The sequence below is a fragment of the Eleutherodactylus coqui genome, chromosome 9 (genome assembly GCF_035609145.1).
Source record: "Eleutherodactylus coqui strain aEleCoq1 chromosome 9, aEleCoq1.hap1, whole genome shotgun sequence".
NCBI lineage: Eukaryota > Metazoa > Chordata > Amphibia > Anura > Eleutherodactylidae > Eleutherodactylus > Eleutherodactylus coqui.
This window is the reverse complement of record NC_089845.1, coordinates 166758926-166777323: the sequence shown is the minus strand read 5'-3', so window position 1 is coordinate 166777323 and position 18398 is coordinate 166758926. Positions and strand designations below refer to the sequence as shown.

Below are 18398 nucleotides of genomic sequence, written 5' to 3'. Positions count from 1 at the left end.
CTCTGATCTCAGCTATGGCAGGCAAGTGTCGGCTGTTAAAGACAGTCGATGCCTGTTGTGTATGAAGGGAGGTCAGCTTCCGAGCCCACTCCACGCAATGACACACGTCTGTCAGGGGTTAGTGAGTGTTCCGACACCGGGTCATGCGGTACGTGCATTTCATATCATCACAGGGGCCGGCCACTTGGCTCATTTCCATAACTCAAGAAGCCCCTTTCGCAGTTTCTGTGCTCCTCCAACAGGGAAGGCGGCTGCTTAGTTATTGAAATGTTCAGAAATTTCTGCCACTAAAGCCCCCTATAGACGGGGAGGGGGTGCAGCTGCAGCTCCCCTCCTCCGGTGTCTGCATTATTCCCGGCTTCTATCCGGTAACCAGAGCAGACCATACAGGACGGGCGTCAGGCTGGCTGCGGCCCTGGCGCCGAGTCCCATCTGCATGTCCTGCGGTGCCATCACTGCCCATTGTCCGGGTAGATTAATATGCCATCTCTCCTGGCAGCTCGGGCTGCAGATCATGCGGCTGCTGGGACCAGAGTCGGCGCTCATCCTCCTCACTAGTCGCTGGCAGCTCACAATACATATTCTGATCATTTCTTGTTACATTCTATTTGGACGCCGTTCAATTCTGCAAAACTCAGCGGATCAAGAGTTGGAGTCCGTGTATAATGAGGGGGCGGCGTGTTATAAAGAATAGGGAGGGGGAAGGAAGGGGCGAGAACAGACTGAAACAATAACATAAAAATAACAAAACACAAAATGAAGGGGCCACCCATTCAGCCGGTGATTATACCGCTAGGTATACCGGTTACTGTCACCCCGAGCACCGCAGATCGGGATGAGGCAACTGTGGAACATAGAAAGCGTATTGCACATTCTTCTTTGATCTGGTGCATAAGGAAGCCGACCGCTCCGCTCCCCAGCCGGCGTCAGGTTTGGGGTTACAGGCAAACATCCTATTCACTTCAATGTCTGTAATACCAAGCCTGGCCACTGCAGCGGGGATGGAGCCATCTGCTTCCTGCACTCTGGTCTAGTGAACAGCTGATCAGCGGGGGTTCCAGGCGACAGAACCCTTTCCAATATACTACTGAAGATCCATGCTGTGGATAAGCCTTCAGTAGTTTACAGCTGTCTAGGGAAGGCCACATCTTCCCCATTCAGCAGCCTGCAGGCTTTCTGTAAACATGAATGGGGTTTTCCAGGACTAAGACCCCAGGATAGGTCCTCAATATCAGGTCAGTCTCAATCAACTCAATAAGGCTGAGCTGCAATACCAGGCACAGCCACTACACAATGTGCGGCGCTGGGCCCGGTATGCAGTGAGCTCCCCTGAGCACTGCAATGATGGGAGAGGGTCCCGAATGGAGGACGTCCACTGATCTGATACGGATGACGTTTCCTGAGGACAGATCATTAATATCTTAGGTTCACAATAGACCATGTCACTAAGGGGTTAAAAGGGGTTTTACCAGGACTAAAGACGCAACGATTTTGGGGGGGGGGGGGGGGGGGGGAGGGGGGAGGCGAGGGTTTCACCTCCACCCTTCAAAACTTTATTTTTCCCGACATGGCCGGATGAGGGCGTGTTTTTAGCGTGACGAGCTGTACTTTTTATGTATTGTAGAGCTTTTGTTAACCTTTTTTTGGAGGGGGGGGGATAAAAACAAACCGAAGTTCGGCAAATTTTTTTTACCGGTAATTAGTGATGAGCGAGCATTGCCTTTAGTGAGTACCTGCCCGCTCGAGAGAAAAGGTTCGGGTGCCGACGCGAGTGACAGGTGAGTTGCGGCAGTGAGCCGGGGGGAGCGGGAAGAGGGAGAGAGAGAGAGATCTCCCCTCCGTTCCTCCCCGCAGCTCCCTGCCCGCCGCAGGCAGCCCAACCTTTTCGCTCGAGCGGGCAGGTACTCGCTAAGGCAATGCTCGCTCATCACCATCGGTAATCATGCATCATAAAATGACAGGATACATTTTTTCTGCGGATCGGTACAATTATAGTAATACCAAAATTATATATATATTTTTTAGGTTTTGCCACGATAAAAACTGTTGTTTTGGGAACTTTTTCTTTTGCAGTGCTGCGCTCAAAGTTCACAAACCTTTTTATTTTTCCATTAATTGAGATCTGAAGGGCCATTTTTTTTCAGGTCACTAAAAAATCCATCTAGTGTAAAAAAAGGAACAACAAGACGGGGATGCAACTGCAGTAATCACTGACAGTGTGCAGTAAGACGACGGGGAGACGGGGGATGCAGCTGCAGTAATCACTGACAGTGTGCAGTAAGACGACGGGGAGGAGGGGGATGCACCTGCAGTAATCAGTGGCAGTGTGCAGTAAGACGACGGGGAGGAGGGGGATGCAGCTGCAGTAATCACAGACAGTGTGCAGTAAGACGACGGAGAGAAGGGGGATGCAGCTGCAGTTAATCACTCTAGCAGTGTGCAGTAAGACGACGGGGAGGAGAGGGATGCAGCTGCAGTTAATCACTAGCAGTGTGCAGTAAGACGACGGGGAGGAGAGGGATGCAGCTGCAGTTAATCACTAGCAGTGTGCAGTAAGACGACGGGGAGGAGGGGGATGCAGCTGCAGTAATCACTCTGGCAGTGTGCAATAAGACGACGGGGAGGAGGGGGATGCAGCTGCATCAATCACTCTAGCAGTGTGCGGTAAGACTACGGGGAGGAGGGAGATGCAGCTGCAGTGATCACTCTGGCAGTGTGCGGTAAGACTACGGGGAGGAGGGAGATGCAGCTGCAGTGATCACTCAGGCAGTGTGCAGTAAAATGATGAGGGGGAGGGGGATGCAGCTGCAGTAAATCACTGGCAGTGTGCGGTAAGACGACAGGAGGAGGGGGATGCAGCTGCAGAATCACTCTGGCAGTGTGCAGTAAGACGATGGGAAGGAGGGGGATGCAGCTCCAGCAATCACTCTAGCGGTGTGCAGTAAGACAATGGGGAGGAGGGGGATGCAGCTGTAGTAATCACTCTAGCAAAGTGTAGTAGGATGACGGGGAGGAGGGAGATGCAGCTGCAGTAATCACTGGCAGTGTGCAGTAAGATGACAGGAAGGAGTCAGATGCAGCTGCAGCAAGCACTTTGGCAGTGTGCGGTAAGACGACGGGGAGGAGGGAGATGCAGCTGCAGTGATCACTGACAGTGTGCAGTAAGACGACGGGGAGGAGGGGGATGCAGCTGCAGTGATCCCTCTGGCAGTGTGCAGTAAGATGACGGGAAGGAGGGGGATGCAGCTGCAGCAATCACTCTGGCAGTGTGCGGTAGGACGACAGGGAGGAGGGGGATGCAGCTGCAGTAAACACTCTAGCAGTGTGCGGTAAGACGACAGGGAGGAGGGGGATGCAGCTGCAGTAAACACTCTAGCAGTGTGCATCTGTGGATCAACATGCTGCAAAAGGGGTGGAAGACATTGGATTAACTCTGAGCACAGGAAGAGCCCAACCGTGGAAAGAGGAAGAGTACATCTCCGACAGCTGCAATGGGCCATTACTGACCACATTCCTGGGACTCTCTTCACAGGACGCCGCTACTCACCGGGATGATTCGCCTTAATGTGAGATTTAATAAGACGGTCGTCTGAGAAGGACTTCTCGCAGGCAGGGCAGGAATACGTCTTCTTGTCCTGAAGGAAAAAAAACTGAAAATTAACACACAATCAATAAGATTACAGAATAATTGTGACTTATGAGCCGGTGAAGCAGCGGATCGATCCCACCGGAGCGTGATTGATGAAGCCCACTGTTTTAGTGCAAGATGAGGCTTTCTGCTGACGAAAACAGGATTTATTTATTTTTGTTAATGACATAAAAAAATCTATTTGAAGCAACTGCCGAGACTTGGAGGTAACGAAGCGTCGGATAATGAGATGGTGATGAGGAATGGACTAACAGGACGCACTAATGAAGCCAAACTTCTAGAATACTCGGAACGGCCCCTTGATTAGAGACCCCTTCCATCAGCACATTCTACCTCCTTTGGCCTTCAGATCCATTGTGGCATGAATTCCATTAGATGATGAAATCGCTCTGCAGGAATATCGGCCCCTGCGGACAGGAAGCTTCTTGTAGTTGCCATTTCTCTTAGACACAATGGCGCTGGAACTGGTCGCCTGCTGTTATACCATCCGTGCGGAGGGACGGCGAGCTGTGCGTTCGGACACGTTAGTTGGAGCCCCAGCGTTGTATTCAGCTGACTGTGCAGTCTGTTGGTCAGAACGATTCCTGACATCCTCCTCCGACCCCTTTCAGTGATGAGTTGTTTCCATCCGCAGGATCCCCTTTCGCTGGATGTTTTCCTTGATCGCGCCATTCTCGGTATACTCTCCACCCCGTTACATGAGAAAAACCGTCCTGCGGTTGGCAGTGAGACCCCAGCTAGTCTAGCACTGATGACCGGCCTCGCTGGAAGTCGCTCCGATCGCTGGATTCTCCCATCTAATGTGGATTCACAATGAAACCGATCCACAGAAAACTTGTCACGTGATTTTATGCCACACTCCAGGGTCACGGGAGAATTACCGTATAGGGGGCGCCAATTGGGCCGGGGCTGTAATAAAGGGCCGTTCAGTTAGACTAGTCTACACTTTCCTCATCCTATAGTGCATAAACAGATTGGCGCACTAATCGTTCTGAAGAATCCCGTTAATTATTTAATCCAAAAGATCACTATATAGAAAACACTAAAACCATTGAAACGTGGATGTGTGAGCAGTGGGGTACTTAGGGCTACTTATTAAATAGACCCTCGCCGGGGACACGCAGCAACAGCTTTTACTTGATGATTGAGGATGGTGAGCGGTCTGCAAATCATGTCCTATGAGGAACGGTTAAAGGATCTGGGAATGTTTAGCAGAAGAGAAGGCTGAGGAGACTTAACCCTTTGTAATCCAATTTTGGATTCAGTGTTTCCTAGGGGGCTTTCTCTTTCTGCCATTATACAATGGTGCCATCTGCTGGCTAGAGCTCATACTGCGGTATGGGACATGCTGGAGAGGTCCCCGACAACAGAGTGGCCAGTAATATACAGTAAGAGTACCCTACCGGATGTCTTCCGTCATCAGAGCTGTACAGCTTTCAATTAGAATGTCTTGAGACGTCAGACAGTGGATTGGAAAGGGATAATAGCGGTCTACAAATATCTGAAGGGCTGTCACAGTGCAGAGGGATCAGCCCTATTCTCATCTGCACAAGGAAAGACTAGAAGCAATGGGATGAAATTGAAAGGGAGGAGACACAGATTAGATATTAGACAGTGAGGGGGATCAATGAGTGGAACAGGTTGCCACGGGAGGGGGGGGGGGGGTTCTCCTGGAAGTCTTCAGAGGCCGGACAAACATCTGTCTGGGATGATTTAGTGAACCCTGCACTGAGCAGGGTGTTGGACCCGATGACCCCGGAGGTCCCTCCCAACTCTACCAGTCTATGATTCGGCGATTGAAGTGATGTAGAGGAGACTCTTGTAGACCATTTCCTGAATTATGCCAGCTGCTCTCTTTGGCTGACCCTCTATACCTGACTGATGTGTTTGGATCACAGTGTTTGTATAGGGTGGTCCATACCTTCCGCTCTGATCCAACTGTTTGTTGTCTCCATCCTGATTCCTCCATGACCAGTCGGCTGGGATTATAGGACAGTGAACCAGCTTCTGATTATGCATTTTGACCTTTCTCACGGAGGGGACTACCCACTTATGTGCCGTATGCCCATTACTGCCCTACTTTAGGTGGTGTGCTTTGCATACACTTTAAATGCTTTTTATGTGTTTTCTATACAGTCATCTCTTTTCTTTTGGAGTAAACGATAATTGGGACTCTTCAGAGCGATTAGTGCGCCAATCTGTTTATGCACGCTTGGCTTGTTCAGCGCCCATTTACTGTGAATGTATATAAGGGGTGCCCACTGAACGGCACCTTCATCCTATAGCTGCATCATTTCCCCTGCAGGTAAAGTCCTAGAACAAGTCTGTGCAGCACAAAGAGGCAGCCTACTGTACAGCAGCAGATGGCATGTCCTGAAGTGGGCGCTGTACCTGAACCTCAAACACCACCGTTTGCTGACTACAATGAAGAAGACGATGCAGGAAGAGATACTGAAAGTGTTGTCAGCGTTATTAGGCCACGCTCACAGGTTGTCAGTATTTAGGCGAGGAGTCTGTACCCAATCCCTGACAGAATCCGCTAGCATTCCACCAACACTGATCGGGGCATTCCCTGTCTTGTTCACATGAATATACCCTTAGGCTATACGTTCTGCCACAGGTGGGATTTAAGGTAACCCTCTGGTCCTGGGTGTGATGTACGGCACTGGGGCCGACCACAGGGTGGGATTACTCCCGGCTCCCCAGATCACACGCACACTCGGTCTTGCAAGCCCCTAAAACACTTTGTTGCTACCACTGAACATTTGCTGCCAGGCAGGTCAGCCGCCTCAGTTCTGTTCACATTCCCATTTTTCAACAGCCGAACCACAATTACTACGCCTTTGAGGTCTACTAATTGTTCGAGAGCCACAAGAACACATCACATACATACATACCTACCTACCTACCTACCTACACACCATATAGGATACAAAAAATATACAACAAGGATAACAAACAAATGTAAAAAGTACTAACTTATATTGTGAAAGTATTGAATTATTTTATGCAGTAGTGCTGTGCATGATATTTGAACCGTATGCATAACAAGATATACGTGTGCAAAAGACAGGAGTTGTAGTCAAAATTTTTACTAACAGGGTCCCAGACACAGAGCATGCAGCCTTGTCATAATTAACCTTTGTAATGTTTTACTAAGAGAGGAGTATCACAGGCGCTGTAGACTTTGAATTGTTTACTTTGCGGGGGAAGGCCACACTATATAACCTCTTGCATTGTGTTTCTCAGTGTGTTCTTGTCCAATGCATCGAATAATAAGAAGGCATAACTGATTGATAAGGCTAAGATACACTGATATCACATAAATGAAGTGATTACTTCAAAGCATACAATATACACAAATCAGTTATGAAACCAGAATAACCAGTAGAAATACCAGTCAAACAAAGCTAGATCAAAAAGTTTGAGCTGAGAAGAGTACACAGAAATATGAACAGCCCTGTATCAGATACAGCTCCTAAGCCTGACCAGTATGTGGCATGTGTGCCCACAGTTTTAAAGGGAACCTGTTACGTGCCTTAAGCACCATAAACGTAAGTTATGGTGCCGTTAGGGTAATTTTTATGCTTTTCTGGCAGTGTCCCCGACAGCGGTGCGGCAAACTGCTTGAATTCTCCCCACTGTCATCCCCCGCCGTCCTCTCTGCTCGGCTAGGTCATCCCCTGCCATCAGCGCTGTGATTGGATCGAGTGCCAGCGAATCACAGCCGGCGCTCGATCATTCACAGCCATCAGTAAATGATCGAGCACCGGCTGTGATTGGCTGGTGCTCGATCCAATCACAGCACTGAGTGCAGGGAATTTGAAAGCCGAGCACGGAGATGACAGCGGGGAGAATTCTAAAGCAGCTTGCAGAACGCAACCTGCTTTAGAATTCCCCCGCCGTCAGCGCTGTGCAAGTAAGCACTGTGATTGGCTCAAGTGTCGGCTGTGATTGGCTGGCGCTCGATCCAATGTTGGCGCTTACTTACACAGTGCTGACAGAGCGGGGCCGGGGGGACGGCAGGGTAGATGAATTCCAAAAGAAATAATTATATGCATCAATTCTAAAACCAAACTGGTTTTTTTTTTTAAAAAAGGAGGACAATAAATTTTTGTTTTTTCTGTCCTTGGACAGAAAGCAAAAGGTGAGCACAAATGTCATCTGGGAAAGTAAGGAGATCAGCACTATGAATAAAGCCAGTCAGTACATATGTGTCTACTCATAGCTACCTCGGGCTGTGAGCAGTGGATATTCAAGAAGGCAGAGAGAAGAAAGATGGATGCCTTTGACTCACGGGGTGGAAGACAGTTGCACATTCTGTGGAGACCGCACTTGACCAACAAAGTAGTCCTGGATCTCATTGGGCTGAAGGCCTCACTAGCAACTAAGACTGACAAGCAGAAAGTATTCTACTTCGGCCTTGTCGCTTGCAGCAATTTACCGTGCATGGAAGCCCAATGGAAGTAGGAGCGAGGGTGGACCAAGAACTCGCTGACTTGATACTCTCAAATCTGGAACCAACATGAGCCCGAGTGAGCGCCAGGAAGCAGAAATCAATAGATCTGTATGGAGTAGGAGGAGGCATAGAATCACCGGAAATTTTTCTCGATTGAATCGACGATTGGATTGATGGTAAAGGGGTCTTACCAAAATACATGATCACCTATCTGTACGATTCAGTGACAAAAGTCAGGAGTCTCACAATTAAGTCCCCGTCATCCTATGAAGCGACTGCACCCACTACAGTGAGGAGACTGAGTAGAGCGGCGGTTGAACATGCACAGTGCTGCTTAATTCATTTACAATGGGACTGCCGTAGAGAGCCGAGAGCGTGCATTTGGGCCCAATTCGCTCAGCCCCATTGAAATGAATGGAGCAGCATTGTGCAAGTGTAACCACTCTTCATTCAATCTCCACCGCAATGTGGGTGGCTGCAGCGAGTAGAGGCGGGCGTCACGAGCCATCGGTCTTAGGATCAGTTCTCAGCTGTAAGATCCCCGCTGATCAGGCTTTTCTCGCCAATCCAATGGATGGGGAATGACTTACAACCTCTTTATGTCATTTCCCTTGAACATGTGCATGGAAGTGGAGAACGAACATATCACACGGGAGTTAAACGGTTTCCTGCTGAAACTAAATTACTGCCGCAGCCTCGGAAAAAAAAATTAAAGTTTCATTGGTGCGGCCGCCTCCTACTCGATGCGTATTCATGATATTGAGGAAGCTTGTGGTCTGCGGAATCGTCTTCAAAGAACATCAATCAATGGAGAGAGGTTTCTTCCAGGTGAGATAGTTTGCATCAAAGCCTTTCCGAAAGGAGCGGTCAGAAAGCGCTTTCCTCGCCGGCCCTTCGCATAATCTTCAAAAGGAAAGAAAATAAAGCAAGTTCCATCGCCTCGGACAAATTAAACATACCAGTGGGAGGTAGAGCTTTCCATGTGCCCGCCGGCCTGAAGGACTGCGCAGGTAACACACCCTGTATGGATCTGCCTGGGGCGGACGCGGCGGGGTGCGAGAGAGCTGCGCTTCTACATTCCTTCTAACCAACACGCTTCTTACGAACCATAATTCACCAAGAAATCCAATCAGCCTGAAACAAACCGTTCAGATACCGCCAGCACCCCCCCCCCCCCCACCTACTGCAAAATCAATGTCTCTCCCCGTCATGGCGAGAAAGAGAAATTAGAAAATGCGTAAAGAAACTGCATAAAGCTGACATTTCCCCGGAGTGTTAGTGTAGAATAATGGCGCGGCTCTACTAAAGGGTTTACAGACAACAGCTGCATTATATTTACACTGACAGGACCGAGAAGGACGGCGCGGCGCGATATACCCGGCTACAGGAGTTATGTTACGCCCCAAGTCACTATGTAATATACCGAGAACATTGTGCGATCAGAAGCCGCCGCCGCTCATGCGGACAACTACAATACAGTACGAGGCGATGGCAGCCGCATGTCACACTAACTGCAATGCTACAGCAACAATACAGAAAAGACGTTTAAAGAAATGTTTTACTGCTTGTCCCCCTCCAATCTACTATAATACTGCCCCCTACGTACAAGAATATAACTACTATAATACTGCCCCCTACGTACAAGAATATAACTCCTATAATACTGCCCCCTATGTACAAGAATATAACTCCTATAATACTGCCCCCTATGTAGAAGAATATAACTACTATAATACTGCTCCTATGTACAAGAATATAACTACTATAATACTGCCCCTATGTACAAGAATATAACTCCTATAATACTGCTCCTATGTACAAGAATATAACTACTATAATACTGCCCCCTATGTACAAGAATATAACTCCTATAATACTGCCCCCTACGTACAAGAATATAACTACTATAATACTGCCCCCTACGTACAAGAATATAACTACTATAATACTGCCCCCTACGTACAAGAATATAACTACTATAATACTGCCCCCTACGTACAAGAATATAACTACTATAATACTGCCCCCTATGTAGAAGAATACAACTACCATAATACTGTCCCCTATGTACAAGGTAATAACTAGTATAATACTGCTCCCTATGTACAAGAATATAACTACTATAATACTGCTCCCTATGTACAAGAATATAACTACTATAATACTGCTCCCTATGTACAAGAATATAACTACTATAATACTGCCCCCTATGTACAAGAATATAACTACTATAATACTGCCCCCTATGTACAAGAATATAACTACTATAATACTGCCCCCTATGTACAAGAATATAACTACTATAATACTGCCCCTATGTACAAGAATATAACTACTATAATACTGTCCCCTATGTACAAGAATATAACTACTATAATACTGCTCCCTATGTACAAGAATATAACTACTGTAATACTGCCCCCTATGCACAAAAATATAACTACTGTAATACTGCCCCCTATGCACAAAAATATAACTACTGTAATACTGCCCCCTATGTACAAGAATATAACTACTGTAATACTGCCCCCTATGTACAAGAATATAACTACTATAATACTGCCCCCTATGTACAAGAATATAACTACTGTAATACTGCCCCCTATGTACAAGAATATAACTACTATAATACTGCCCCCTATGTACAAGAATATAACTACTATAACACTGCTCCCTATGTACAAGAATATAACTACTGTAATACTGCCCCCTATGAACAAGAATATAACTACTATAATACTGCCCTATATGTACAAGAATATAAATACTATAATACTGCCCCCTATGTACAAGAATATAACTACTGTAATACTGCCCCCTATGTACAAGAATATAACTACTATAATACTGCCCCCTATGTACAAGAATATAACTACTATAATACTGCTCCCTATGTACAAGAATATAACTACTATAATACTGCTCCCTATGTACAAGAATATAACTACTGTAATACTGCCCCCTATGCACAAGAATATAACTACTGTAATACTGCCTCCTATGTACAAGAATATAACTACTGTAATACTGCCCCCTATGTACAAGAATATAACTACTGTAATACTGCCCCCTATGTACAAGAATATAACTACTGTAATACTGCCCCCTATGTACAAGAATATAACTACTGTAATACTGCCCCCTATGTACAAGAATCTAACTACTATAATACTGCCCCTATGTACAAGAATCTAACTATTATAATACTGCCCCTATGTACAAGAATCTAACTACTATAATACTGCCTCCTATGTACAAGAATCTAACTACTATAATACTGCCCCTATGTACAAGAATATAACTACTATAATACTGCCCCCTACGTACAAGAATATAACTACTATAATACTGCTCCCTACGTACAAGAATATAACTACTATAATACTGCCCCCTATGTACTAGAATATAACTACTATAATACTGCCCCCTATGTACAAGAATATAATTACTATAATACTGCCCCCTATGTACAAGAATATAACTACTATAATACTGCCCCCTATGTACAAGAATATAACTACTATAATACTGCCCCCTATGTACAAGAATATAACTACTATAATACTGCCTCCTATGTACAAGAATCTAACTACTATAATACTGCCCCTATGTACAAGAATATAACTACTATAATACTGCCTCCTATGTACAAGAATATAACTACTATAATACTGCCCCCTATGTACAAGAATATAACTACTATAATACTGCCCCCTATGTACAAGAATATAATTACTATAATACTGCCCCCTATGTACAAGAATATAACTACTATAATACTGCCCCCTATGTACAAGAATATAACTACTATAATACTGCCCCCTATGTACAAGAATAGAACTACTATAACACTGCTCTTATGTACAAGAATATAACTACTATAATACTGTCCCCTATGTACAAGAATATAACTACTATAATACTGCTCCTATGTACAAGAATATAACTACTATAATACTGTCCCCCTATGTACAAGTATATAACTACTATAATACTGCCTCCTATATACAAGAATATAACTACTATAATACTGCCCCCTATGTACAAGAATATAACTACTAGAATACTGCCCCCTATGTACAAGAATATAACTACTAGAATACTGCCCCCTATGTACAAGAATATAACTACTATAATACTGCCCCCTATGTACAAGAATATAACTACTATAATACTGTCCCCTATGTACAAGAATATAACTACTATAATACTGCTCCTATGTACAAGAATATAACTACTATAATACTGCTCCCTACGTACAAGAATAGAACTACTATAATACTGCCTCCTATGTACAAGAATATAACTACTATAATACTGTCCCTATGTACAAGAATATAACTACTATAATACTGCCCCCTATGTACAAGAATATAACTACTATAATACTGTCCCCTATGTACAAGAATATAACTGCTATAATACTGCCCCCTATGTACAAGAATATAACTACTATAATACTGCCCCCTATGTACAAGAATATAACTACTATAATACTGCTCCTATGTACAAGAATATAACTACTATAATACTGCCCCCTATGTACAAGGATATAACTACTATAATACTGCTCCCCTATGTACAAGAATATAACTACTATAATACTGCCCCCTATGTACAAGAATCTAACTGCTGTAACACTTCCCCCTATGTACAAGAATCTAACTGCTGTAACACTTCCTAAAGTTCATATCTCCATCCCGTGAAGCATCCTCCGATGTACCCCAATGCTGTATCCTTGCACACCCATCATCCTGCACATCACTATCTGAAGCTCTCCTGGTGGAATGGAGACCAATCCCTCCACAGAGCTCTGTGAGTTGGCTGGACACAGCCCGCTGGGGTCACTGCAGTCATTGAGGTGGTCCATCACAGTACTGAATAATGTGAGATCCTCTCCTCCCACTTCCAGGTGTCTCTCGATACTTTGTCAGAGGTTCTGTCGCCTAGACACACCCGTGGCGGACGGACCCAAATGACACAACGCACTTTGCTGGATGCAGAGCCTGTCAGAGGTCTCCAGCTTCCGTCTTGCACTTTGTGCCTCGACTTGATTTGCTGAAGGAGCCCCGTGCCATCCAGAATGTCCTCACAAGACGTCTTCAAGAACACGGCAGGACATCCGCCACCAATATTCATACTCTTCAAACTTTGGGCAGTTCTCTTCCGATTCACCAGATCCCATCACTTTGTGGAGACAGAAGAGAACAGAGAGACTTGTCTCCATGCAGATCTCGTCCCGGCAGCTCCTTCTACCTGAGCGCCTCACGCGGCGGAGCGTCCTCTGCTGATATATCCTCCGTGTTTTATTTACCAGACCCCCGCGGCGTCTGCGATGAAAAGCCATTTCACAACCTTTCCATAGGAATAATGTCGGGGAAGCTCTGGATCAGACAGCGAGCAGCACGTTGCCAATTGTATGCGCCTATTCCGACGGCGTACGGCCGCGGCTACAATCTAACAGCGGGGAGGCTGAATAATGGCATGCACTAAAAGTTTTATCTGCGTCTATAAATATATATCAGTGTACACAGCGGCCGCCGCGCACCTGGGCCGCGGGATGCACATCATTACCGGGGACAATGCTTCCTGCAGCACATCGCGGCTGGGACTGAAGCGCTAATGGGAAGGACGGGTGAGGATTTGGTCACAAACAAGCGCGCCCGTGCAGGCGGCCTTCATTACAGCGAACGGCTCTACCCCGAATCCACTGCGTCCGCCTGCAGAATCCCCCGCCGTCTCCAGGTCCCTAATGTGTGCATGGGGCTTAATTAGAAGCACAACATCGACTTCTACCGTCACACCTATTGATTGCCACGACCACGGATACAGCTACAACTCATAATGGATACAACTGGGAGTTTACTAGCAAGATGCGGTCACAGCGAGAGAGCGGATGGTGTGGAACCAATACCGAAAACAGCCTGGAGCTGAGGAGTCTTCTGAACGTTTATTCTGGGTTTTCAGACATCTTCAGTGGCCCTAAAATGGTCAATCTTGTTGATGCATTACATACACTGAATGGCCCCTGTATTAGACCCCCCGGCCCTTTCATGATTGGCGCTTCGCTTTATGGTAATAATCCCCGTGACCCCGGAGTGCAGCATAAAATCACGTGACAAGTTTTTCGCTGATCAGTTTGAGTGTGAATCCACTTTAGGGGGAAGAAAAATAAAAAATCAGAGATCGGAGCGACTTCCACCGAGAATCGGTGCTGGACTAGCCAGGGTTTCACTGTCAACCTCAAAGGAGATTTCTCGTGAGGAGAGTATTAGGGAGAATGGCGCAACCGAGGAAAACATCCCGCGAAAGGGGATCCTGCGGACAGAAACAACTCATCACTGAAAGGGGTCGGAGGAGGATGTCAGGAATCGTTCTGACCAACAGGCTGCACAGTCAGCTGAATACAACGCTGGAGCTCCAACTAACGTGTCCGAACGCACAACTCGCCATTCCTCCACACGGATGGTATAACAGCAGACGACCGGTTCCAGCACCATTGTGTCTAAGAGAAACAGAAAGACTCCAGCGGGCAAAAGAGCGCAAAACTTGTATCACTGAGCAGCGGAGAAACATCTCCTGGTCAGATGGAGCCAGATTTCTGTTTCACCGTTCCAATAGGAGGGCAAAATTTGGCGCAAGCAGCATGAATCGCTGACCCCTTCCGGTCAGCTGGTCAGAACATGTCAGCACCGCCATCTAATGGGCAGCAACTACAAGAAGCTTCCTGTCCGCAGGGGCCGATATTCCTGCAGAACGGTTTCATCACCTCGTGGAATCTACGCCACAACAAACTGCTGCGGACCTGAAGGTCGGTATTATTATATCTTGACGCACCGGTAGTAGTGGTGGACCCAAGATACAGGGTGTTTGACAGGGGTTTGACGGCCCCTGTTCGTGATTGGCTGCACGCCTGTCTCCCTGTCCTCAGGCTCACAGGTACGGTGGGCGCCGGCGGCCTTCCAGCAGCGCTGAACGTGATGACCTCCGCTCCCTTTTACCAGCCATGCAGTGACTCTCTCTGGCGGCTGCGTTGTGCCCCCTCCGTTCCCATGACCAGGACCACCGTGGAGGAAGGCGAGAGCTGACAGTCAGCACCTGTCAGCGCTGCTGTGGCAGATGCCAGCGCTGGCCATGCAGGAAGTTGCCAGACGGTGGTCGACATGTGAGCGGTGCTTAGCGGTAGGGCAGCGCAGTGTAATCAGCGGAGTAGTTTGCTGGCAGCGGTGCCAGGACGTATGTTGCCCAGCCACAGTGTGGATACATTTTTGCCTGGAGGGTTAGGGATTAGTTTTCCTGTTAGCCTTACATTCTTTGCTTTAACATGGAAGCGTTGACAGGTAATAAATTAAGCCTCACACGAACAGGAAATCCTCAGCCTAACCCTCCAGGCCAGGCAAAAAGCAATCTGGGACCTAGCTGAAGGTAGCCAATCAGGAGCTAGGGGCGTGACAGGGGTGTTCCAGCATCCAAACCCTGTCAAACCCCGAGCTTCCTGGTGGTGACAAGATACAATAATACCCTGAAGGCCAAAGTAGTCCAACGCTAGTAGATGGGCATTCTGTGTACAGGGAATCAGACGTCGCAATACTGTAATCCACCTTTTCATCATACACAGACCTGCGTCGTCTCCCCTGCAGCAGTAGGACTTTAATAACAATATGCACATACAATATAGCGGAGGGTCCTTGAATAGCAACATCAGATATCAAGGTGACCACCATATAATGAGGGCGTCACCTGTCCATGCAAAACGGCATATGAACAGTACTTTTGCCTCCAAGTAAATACAATACTGTCTGTGCCCGCATGATGTACAGGAAGGGACAGGGAGGCAGTACTATCTGTGCTCGCATGATGTACAGGAAGGGACAGCGAGGCAGTACTATCTGTGCCTGCATCACTTACAGGAAGGGACAGCGAGACAGTACTATCTGTGGCTGCATCACTTACAGGAAGGGACAGGGAGGCAGTACTATCTGTGCCTGCATCATGTACAAGAAAGGACAGCGGGGGCAGTACTATCTGTGCCCGCATCATGTACAGGAAGGGACAGGGAGGCAGTACTATTTGTGCCTGCATCATGTACAGGAAGAGATAGCTATGCAGTAGTATAAGTGCCTGCATCATGTACAGGAAGGGACAGCCAGGCAGTACTAGCTGTGCCTGCATCATGTACAGGGACACAGTACTATCTGCGCCCGCATCATGTACAGGAAGGGACAGCGAGGCAGTACTATCTGTGCCCGCATCATGTACAGGAAGGGACAGGGAGGCAGTACTATCTGTGCCCGCATCATGTACAGGAAGGGACAGCGAGGCAGTACTATCTGTGCCCGCATCATGTACAGGAAGGGACAGCGAGGCAGTACTATCTGTGCCCGCATCATGTACAGGAAGGGACAGCGAGGCAGTACTATCTGTGCCCGCATCATGTACAGGAAGGGACAGCGAGGCAGTACTATCTGTGCCCGCATCATGTACAGGGAGGGTCAGGGAGGCAATACTATCTGTGCCCGCATCATGTACAGGGACACAGTACTATCTGTGCCCGTATCATGTACGGGAAGGGACAGGGAGGCAATACTATCTCTGCCTGCATCATGTACAGGAAGGGATAGCTAGGCAGTACTATCTGCGCCTGCATCATGTACAGGGACACAGTACTATCTGTGCCCGTATCATGTACGGGAAGGGACAGGGAGGCAATACTATCTGTGCCTGCATCATGTACAGGAAGGGATAGCTAGGCAGTACTATCTGCGCCCGCATCATGTACAGGAAGGGACAGGGAGGCAGTACTATCTGTGCCCGCATCATGTACAGGAAGTGTCAGGGAGGCAGTACTATCTGTGCCCACTTTACAGGGAGAGAGCGTATAATATATATCTGTGTGCATATTCATTCTGTGTGTGTGTATGTATATGTGTGTGTGTATATATATATATATATATATATATATATATATATATATATATATATATATATATATATATATATATATATATATACACATACATACATATATACATATACACACACACACTATCATTTCTGGGGTGGTACGGCTTTGCAGGGATATATGTGTGGTCTGCTGCCATAAACCGCCTGCAGACCGTACCGGGGCCGAGGAAGACGCAGCGCTCTCCAGGATCGGCGACAACTTTGCCAGATACAAATGTAGCAGTGGATCATCTTTGTGGCAGATGTACAAGCATCATGGCCGTTCCTGGGATAACGCGGTCGGCTTTGGGTATCACATCCAGCGTGTTATCGGCTGCAGGCGCGCTTCCTTCCTGCTGTAGTTATGGTAACGGGATGTTGGCATTCATGCAGCGTCCTTCTCTGAGCGTCTGTCAACTTGTAAGGAAAACTGCTAGAAAAGAAAGCTGTTGGTGAGACGTCCTCCGTGAGGCGCTGGAGGGTCAGGTGACACCGGCGACATATTGTGCTTCGAGAAAAACATAACGCAACTAACAAGCAAGAATACGGAAACTAAGGAGAGTAAAGGAAACGTGACCGATGGCCAAAAATGCTGCAGGTAACCCTTAAAGGGGTTGTACAGGCACTGCAAAAACATGGCTGCCATCTGTACGGCCTTTGAGTAACCTGTTCTACAACAGGCCAATGAGAGCCGCGGTAACATGGGATCTCCACCAATCAGTGGTGTCCTGGACCCGCTGGCAGTGTGGACAGCGCTGGAAGCAGACAGTGGTTGGGTTTAGTACTGCAGGCACGTTGCAGCATAGACAGGGTTATCCGCTTGCAGCTCTGCACATGCCGACGACGGTGCGTGGAATTAGCTGTTCCTAGTGGGCGGACCCATATTAATGCACTTTGTAATATACATCGTGCATTAAATATTGACCATACAGAAGTTATACACTTACCCCCTCCGGTGCTGGCGTCCCCGTCTGCATGGCGCCGACCGAAGCCTTCTTTTGCCTGGATTAGACGCGCTTGCGCTGTGCGGTCTTCTGTTCTGTTGAATGGGGCTTCTCCGGCGTGCTCACGCCGCACAGGTCTTCTGTGCATGCACGCCGGAACGGGACAGAAGAGGGCAGACTGCGCAAGCGCGTCTAATCCAGGCGGAAGGCAGCTTTGGTCGGCGCCATGGAGACGGGGACGCCAACACCGGAGGGGGTAAGTATATAACTTCTGTATGGCTCATAATTAATGCACGATGTACATTACAAAGTGCATTAATATGGCCATACAGAAGTGCTTAACCCCACTTGCTGCCGCGGGACAACCCCTTTAATGTCACGCTCCATATTTAAAAACAAAGAT

At 47.3% G+C, this 18398-nt stretch overlaps 1 protein-coding gene across 1 annotated transcript in view; it reads right to left on the bottom strand.

Annotated features, from left to right (window-relative positions):
* The window catches only part of ZFAT (zinc finger and AT-hook domain containing), a 144360-nt gene that overhangs the window by 76816 nt on the left and 49146 nt on the right, over nt 1-18398 (bottom strand). The window contains exon 8 of the mRNA XM_066578916.1: nt 3548-3635. Coding sequence (XP_066435013.1) covers nt 3548-3635 — 88 coding nt within the window. The remainder of the gene's footprint in view (nt 1-3547; nt 3636-18398) is intronic.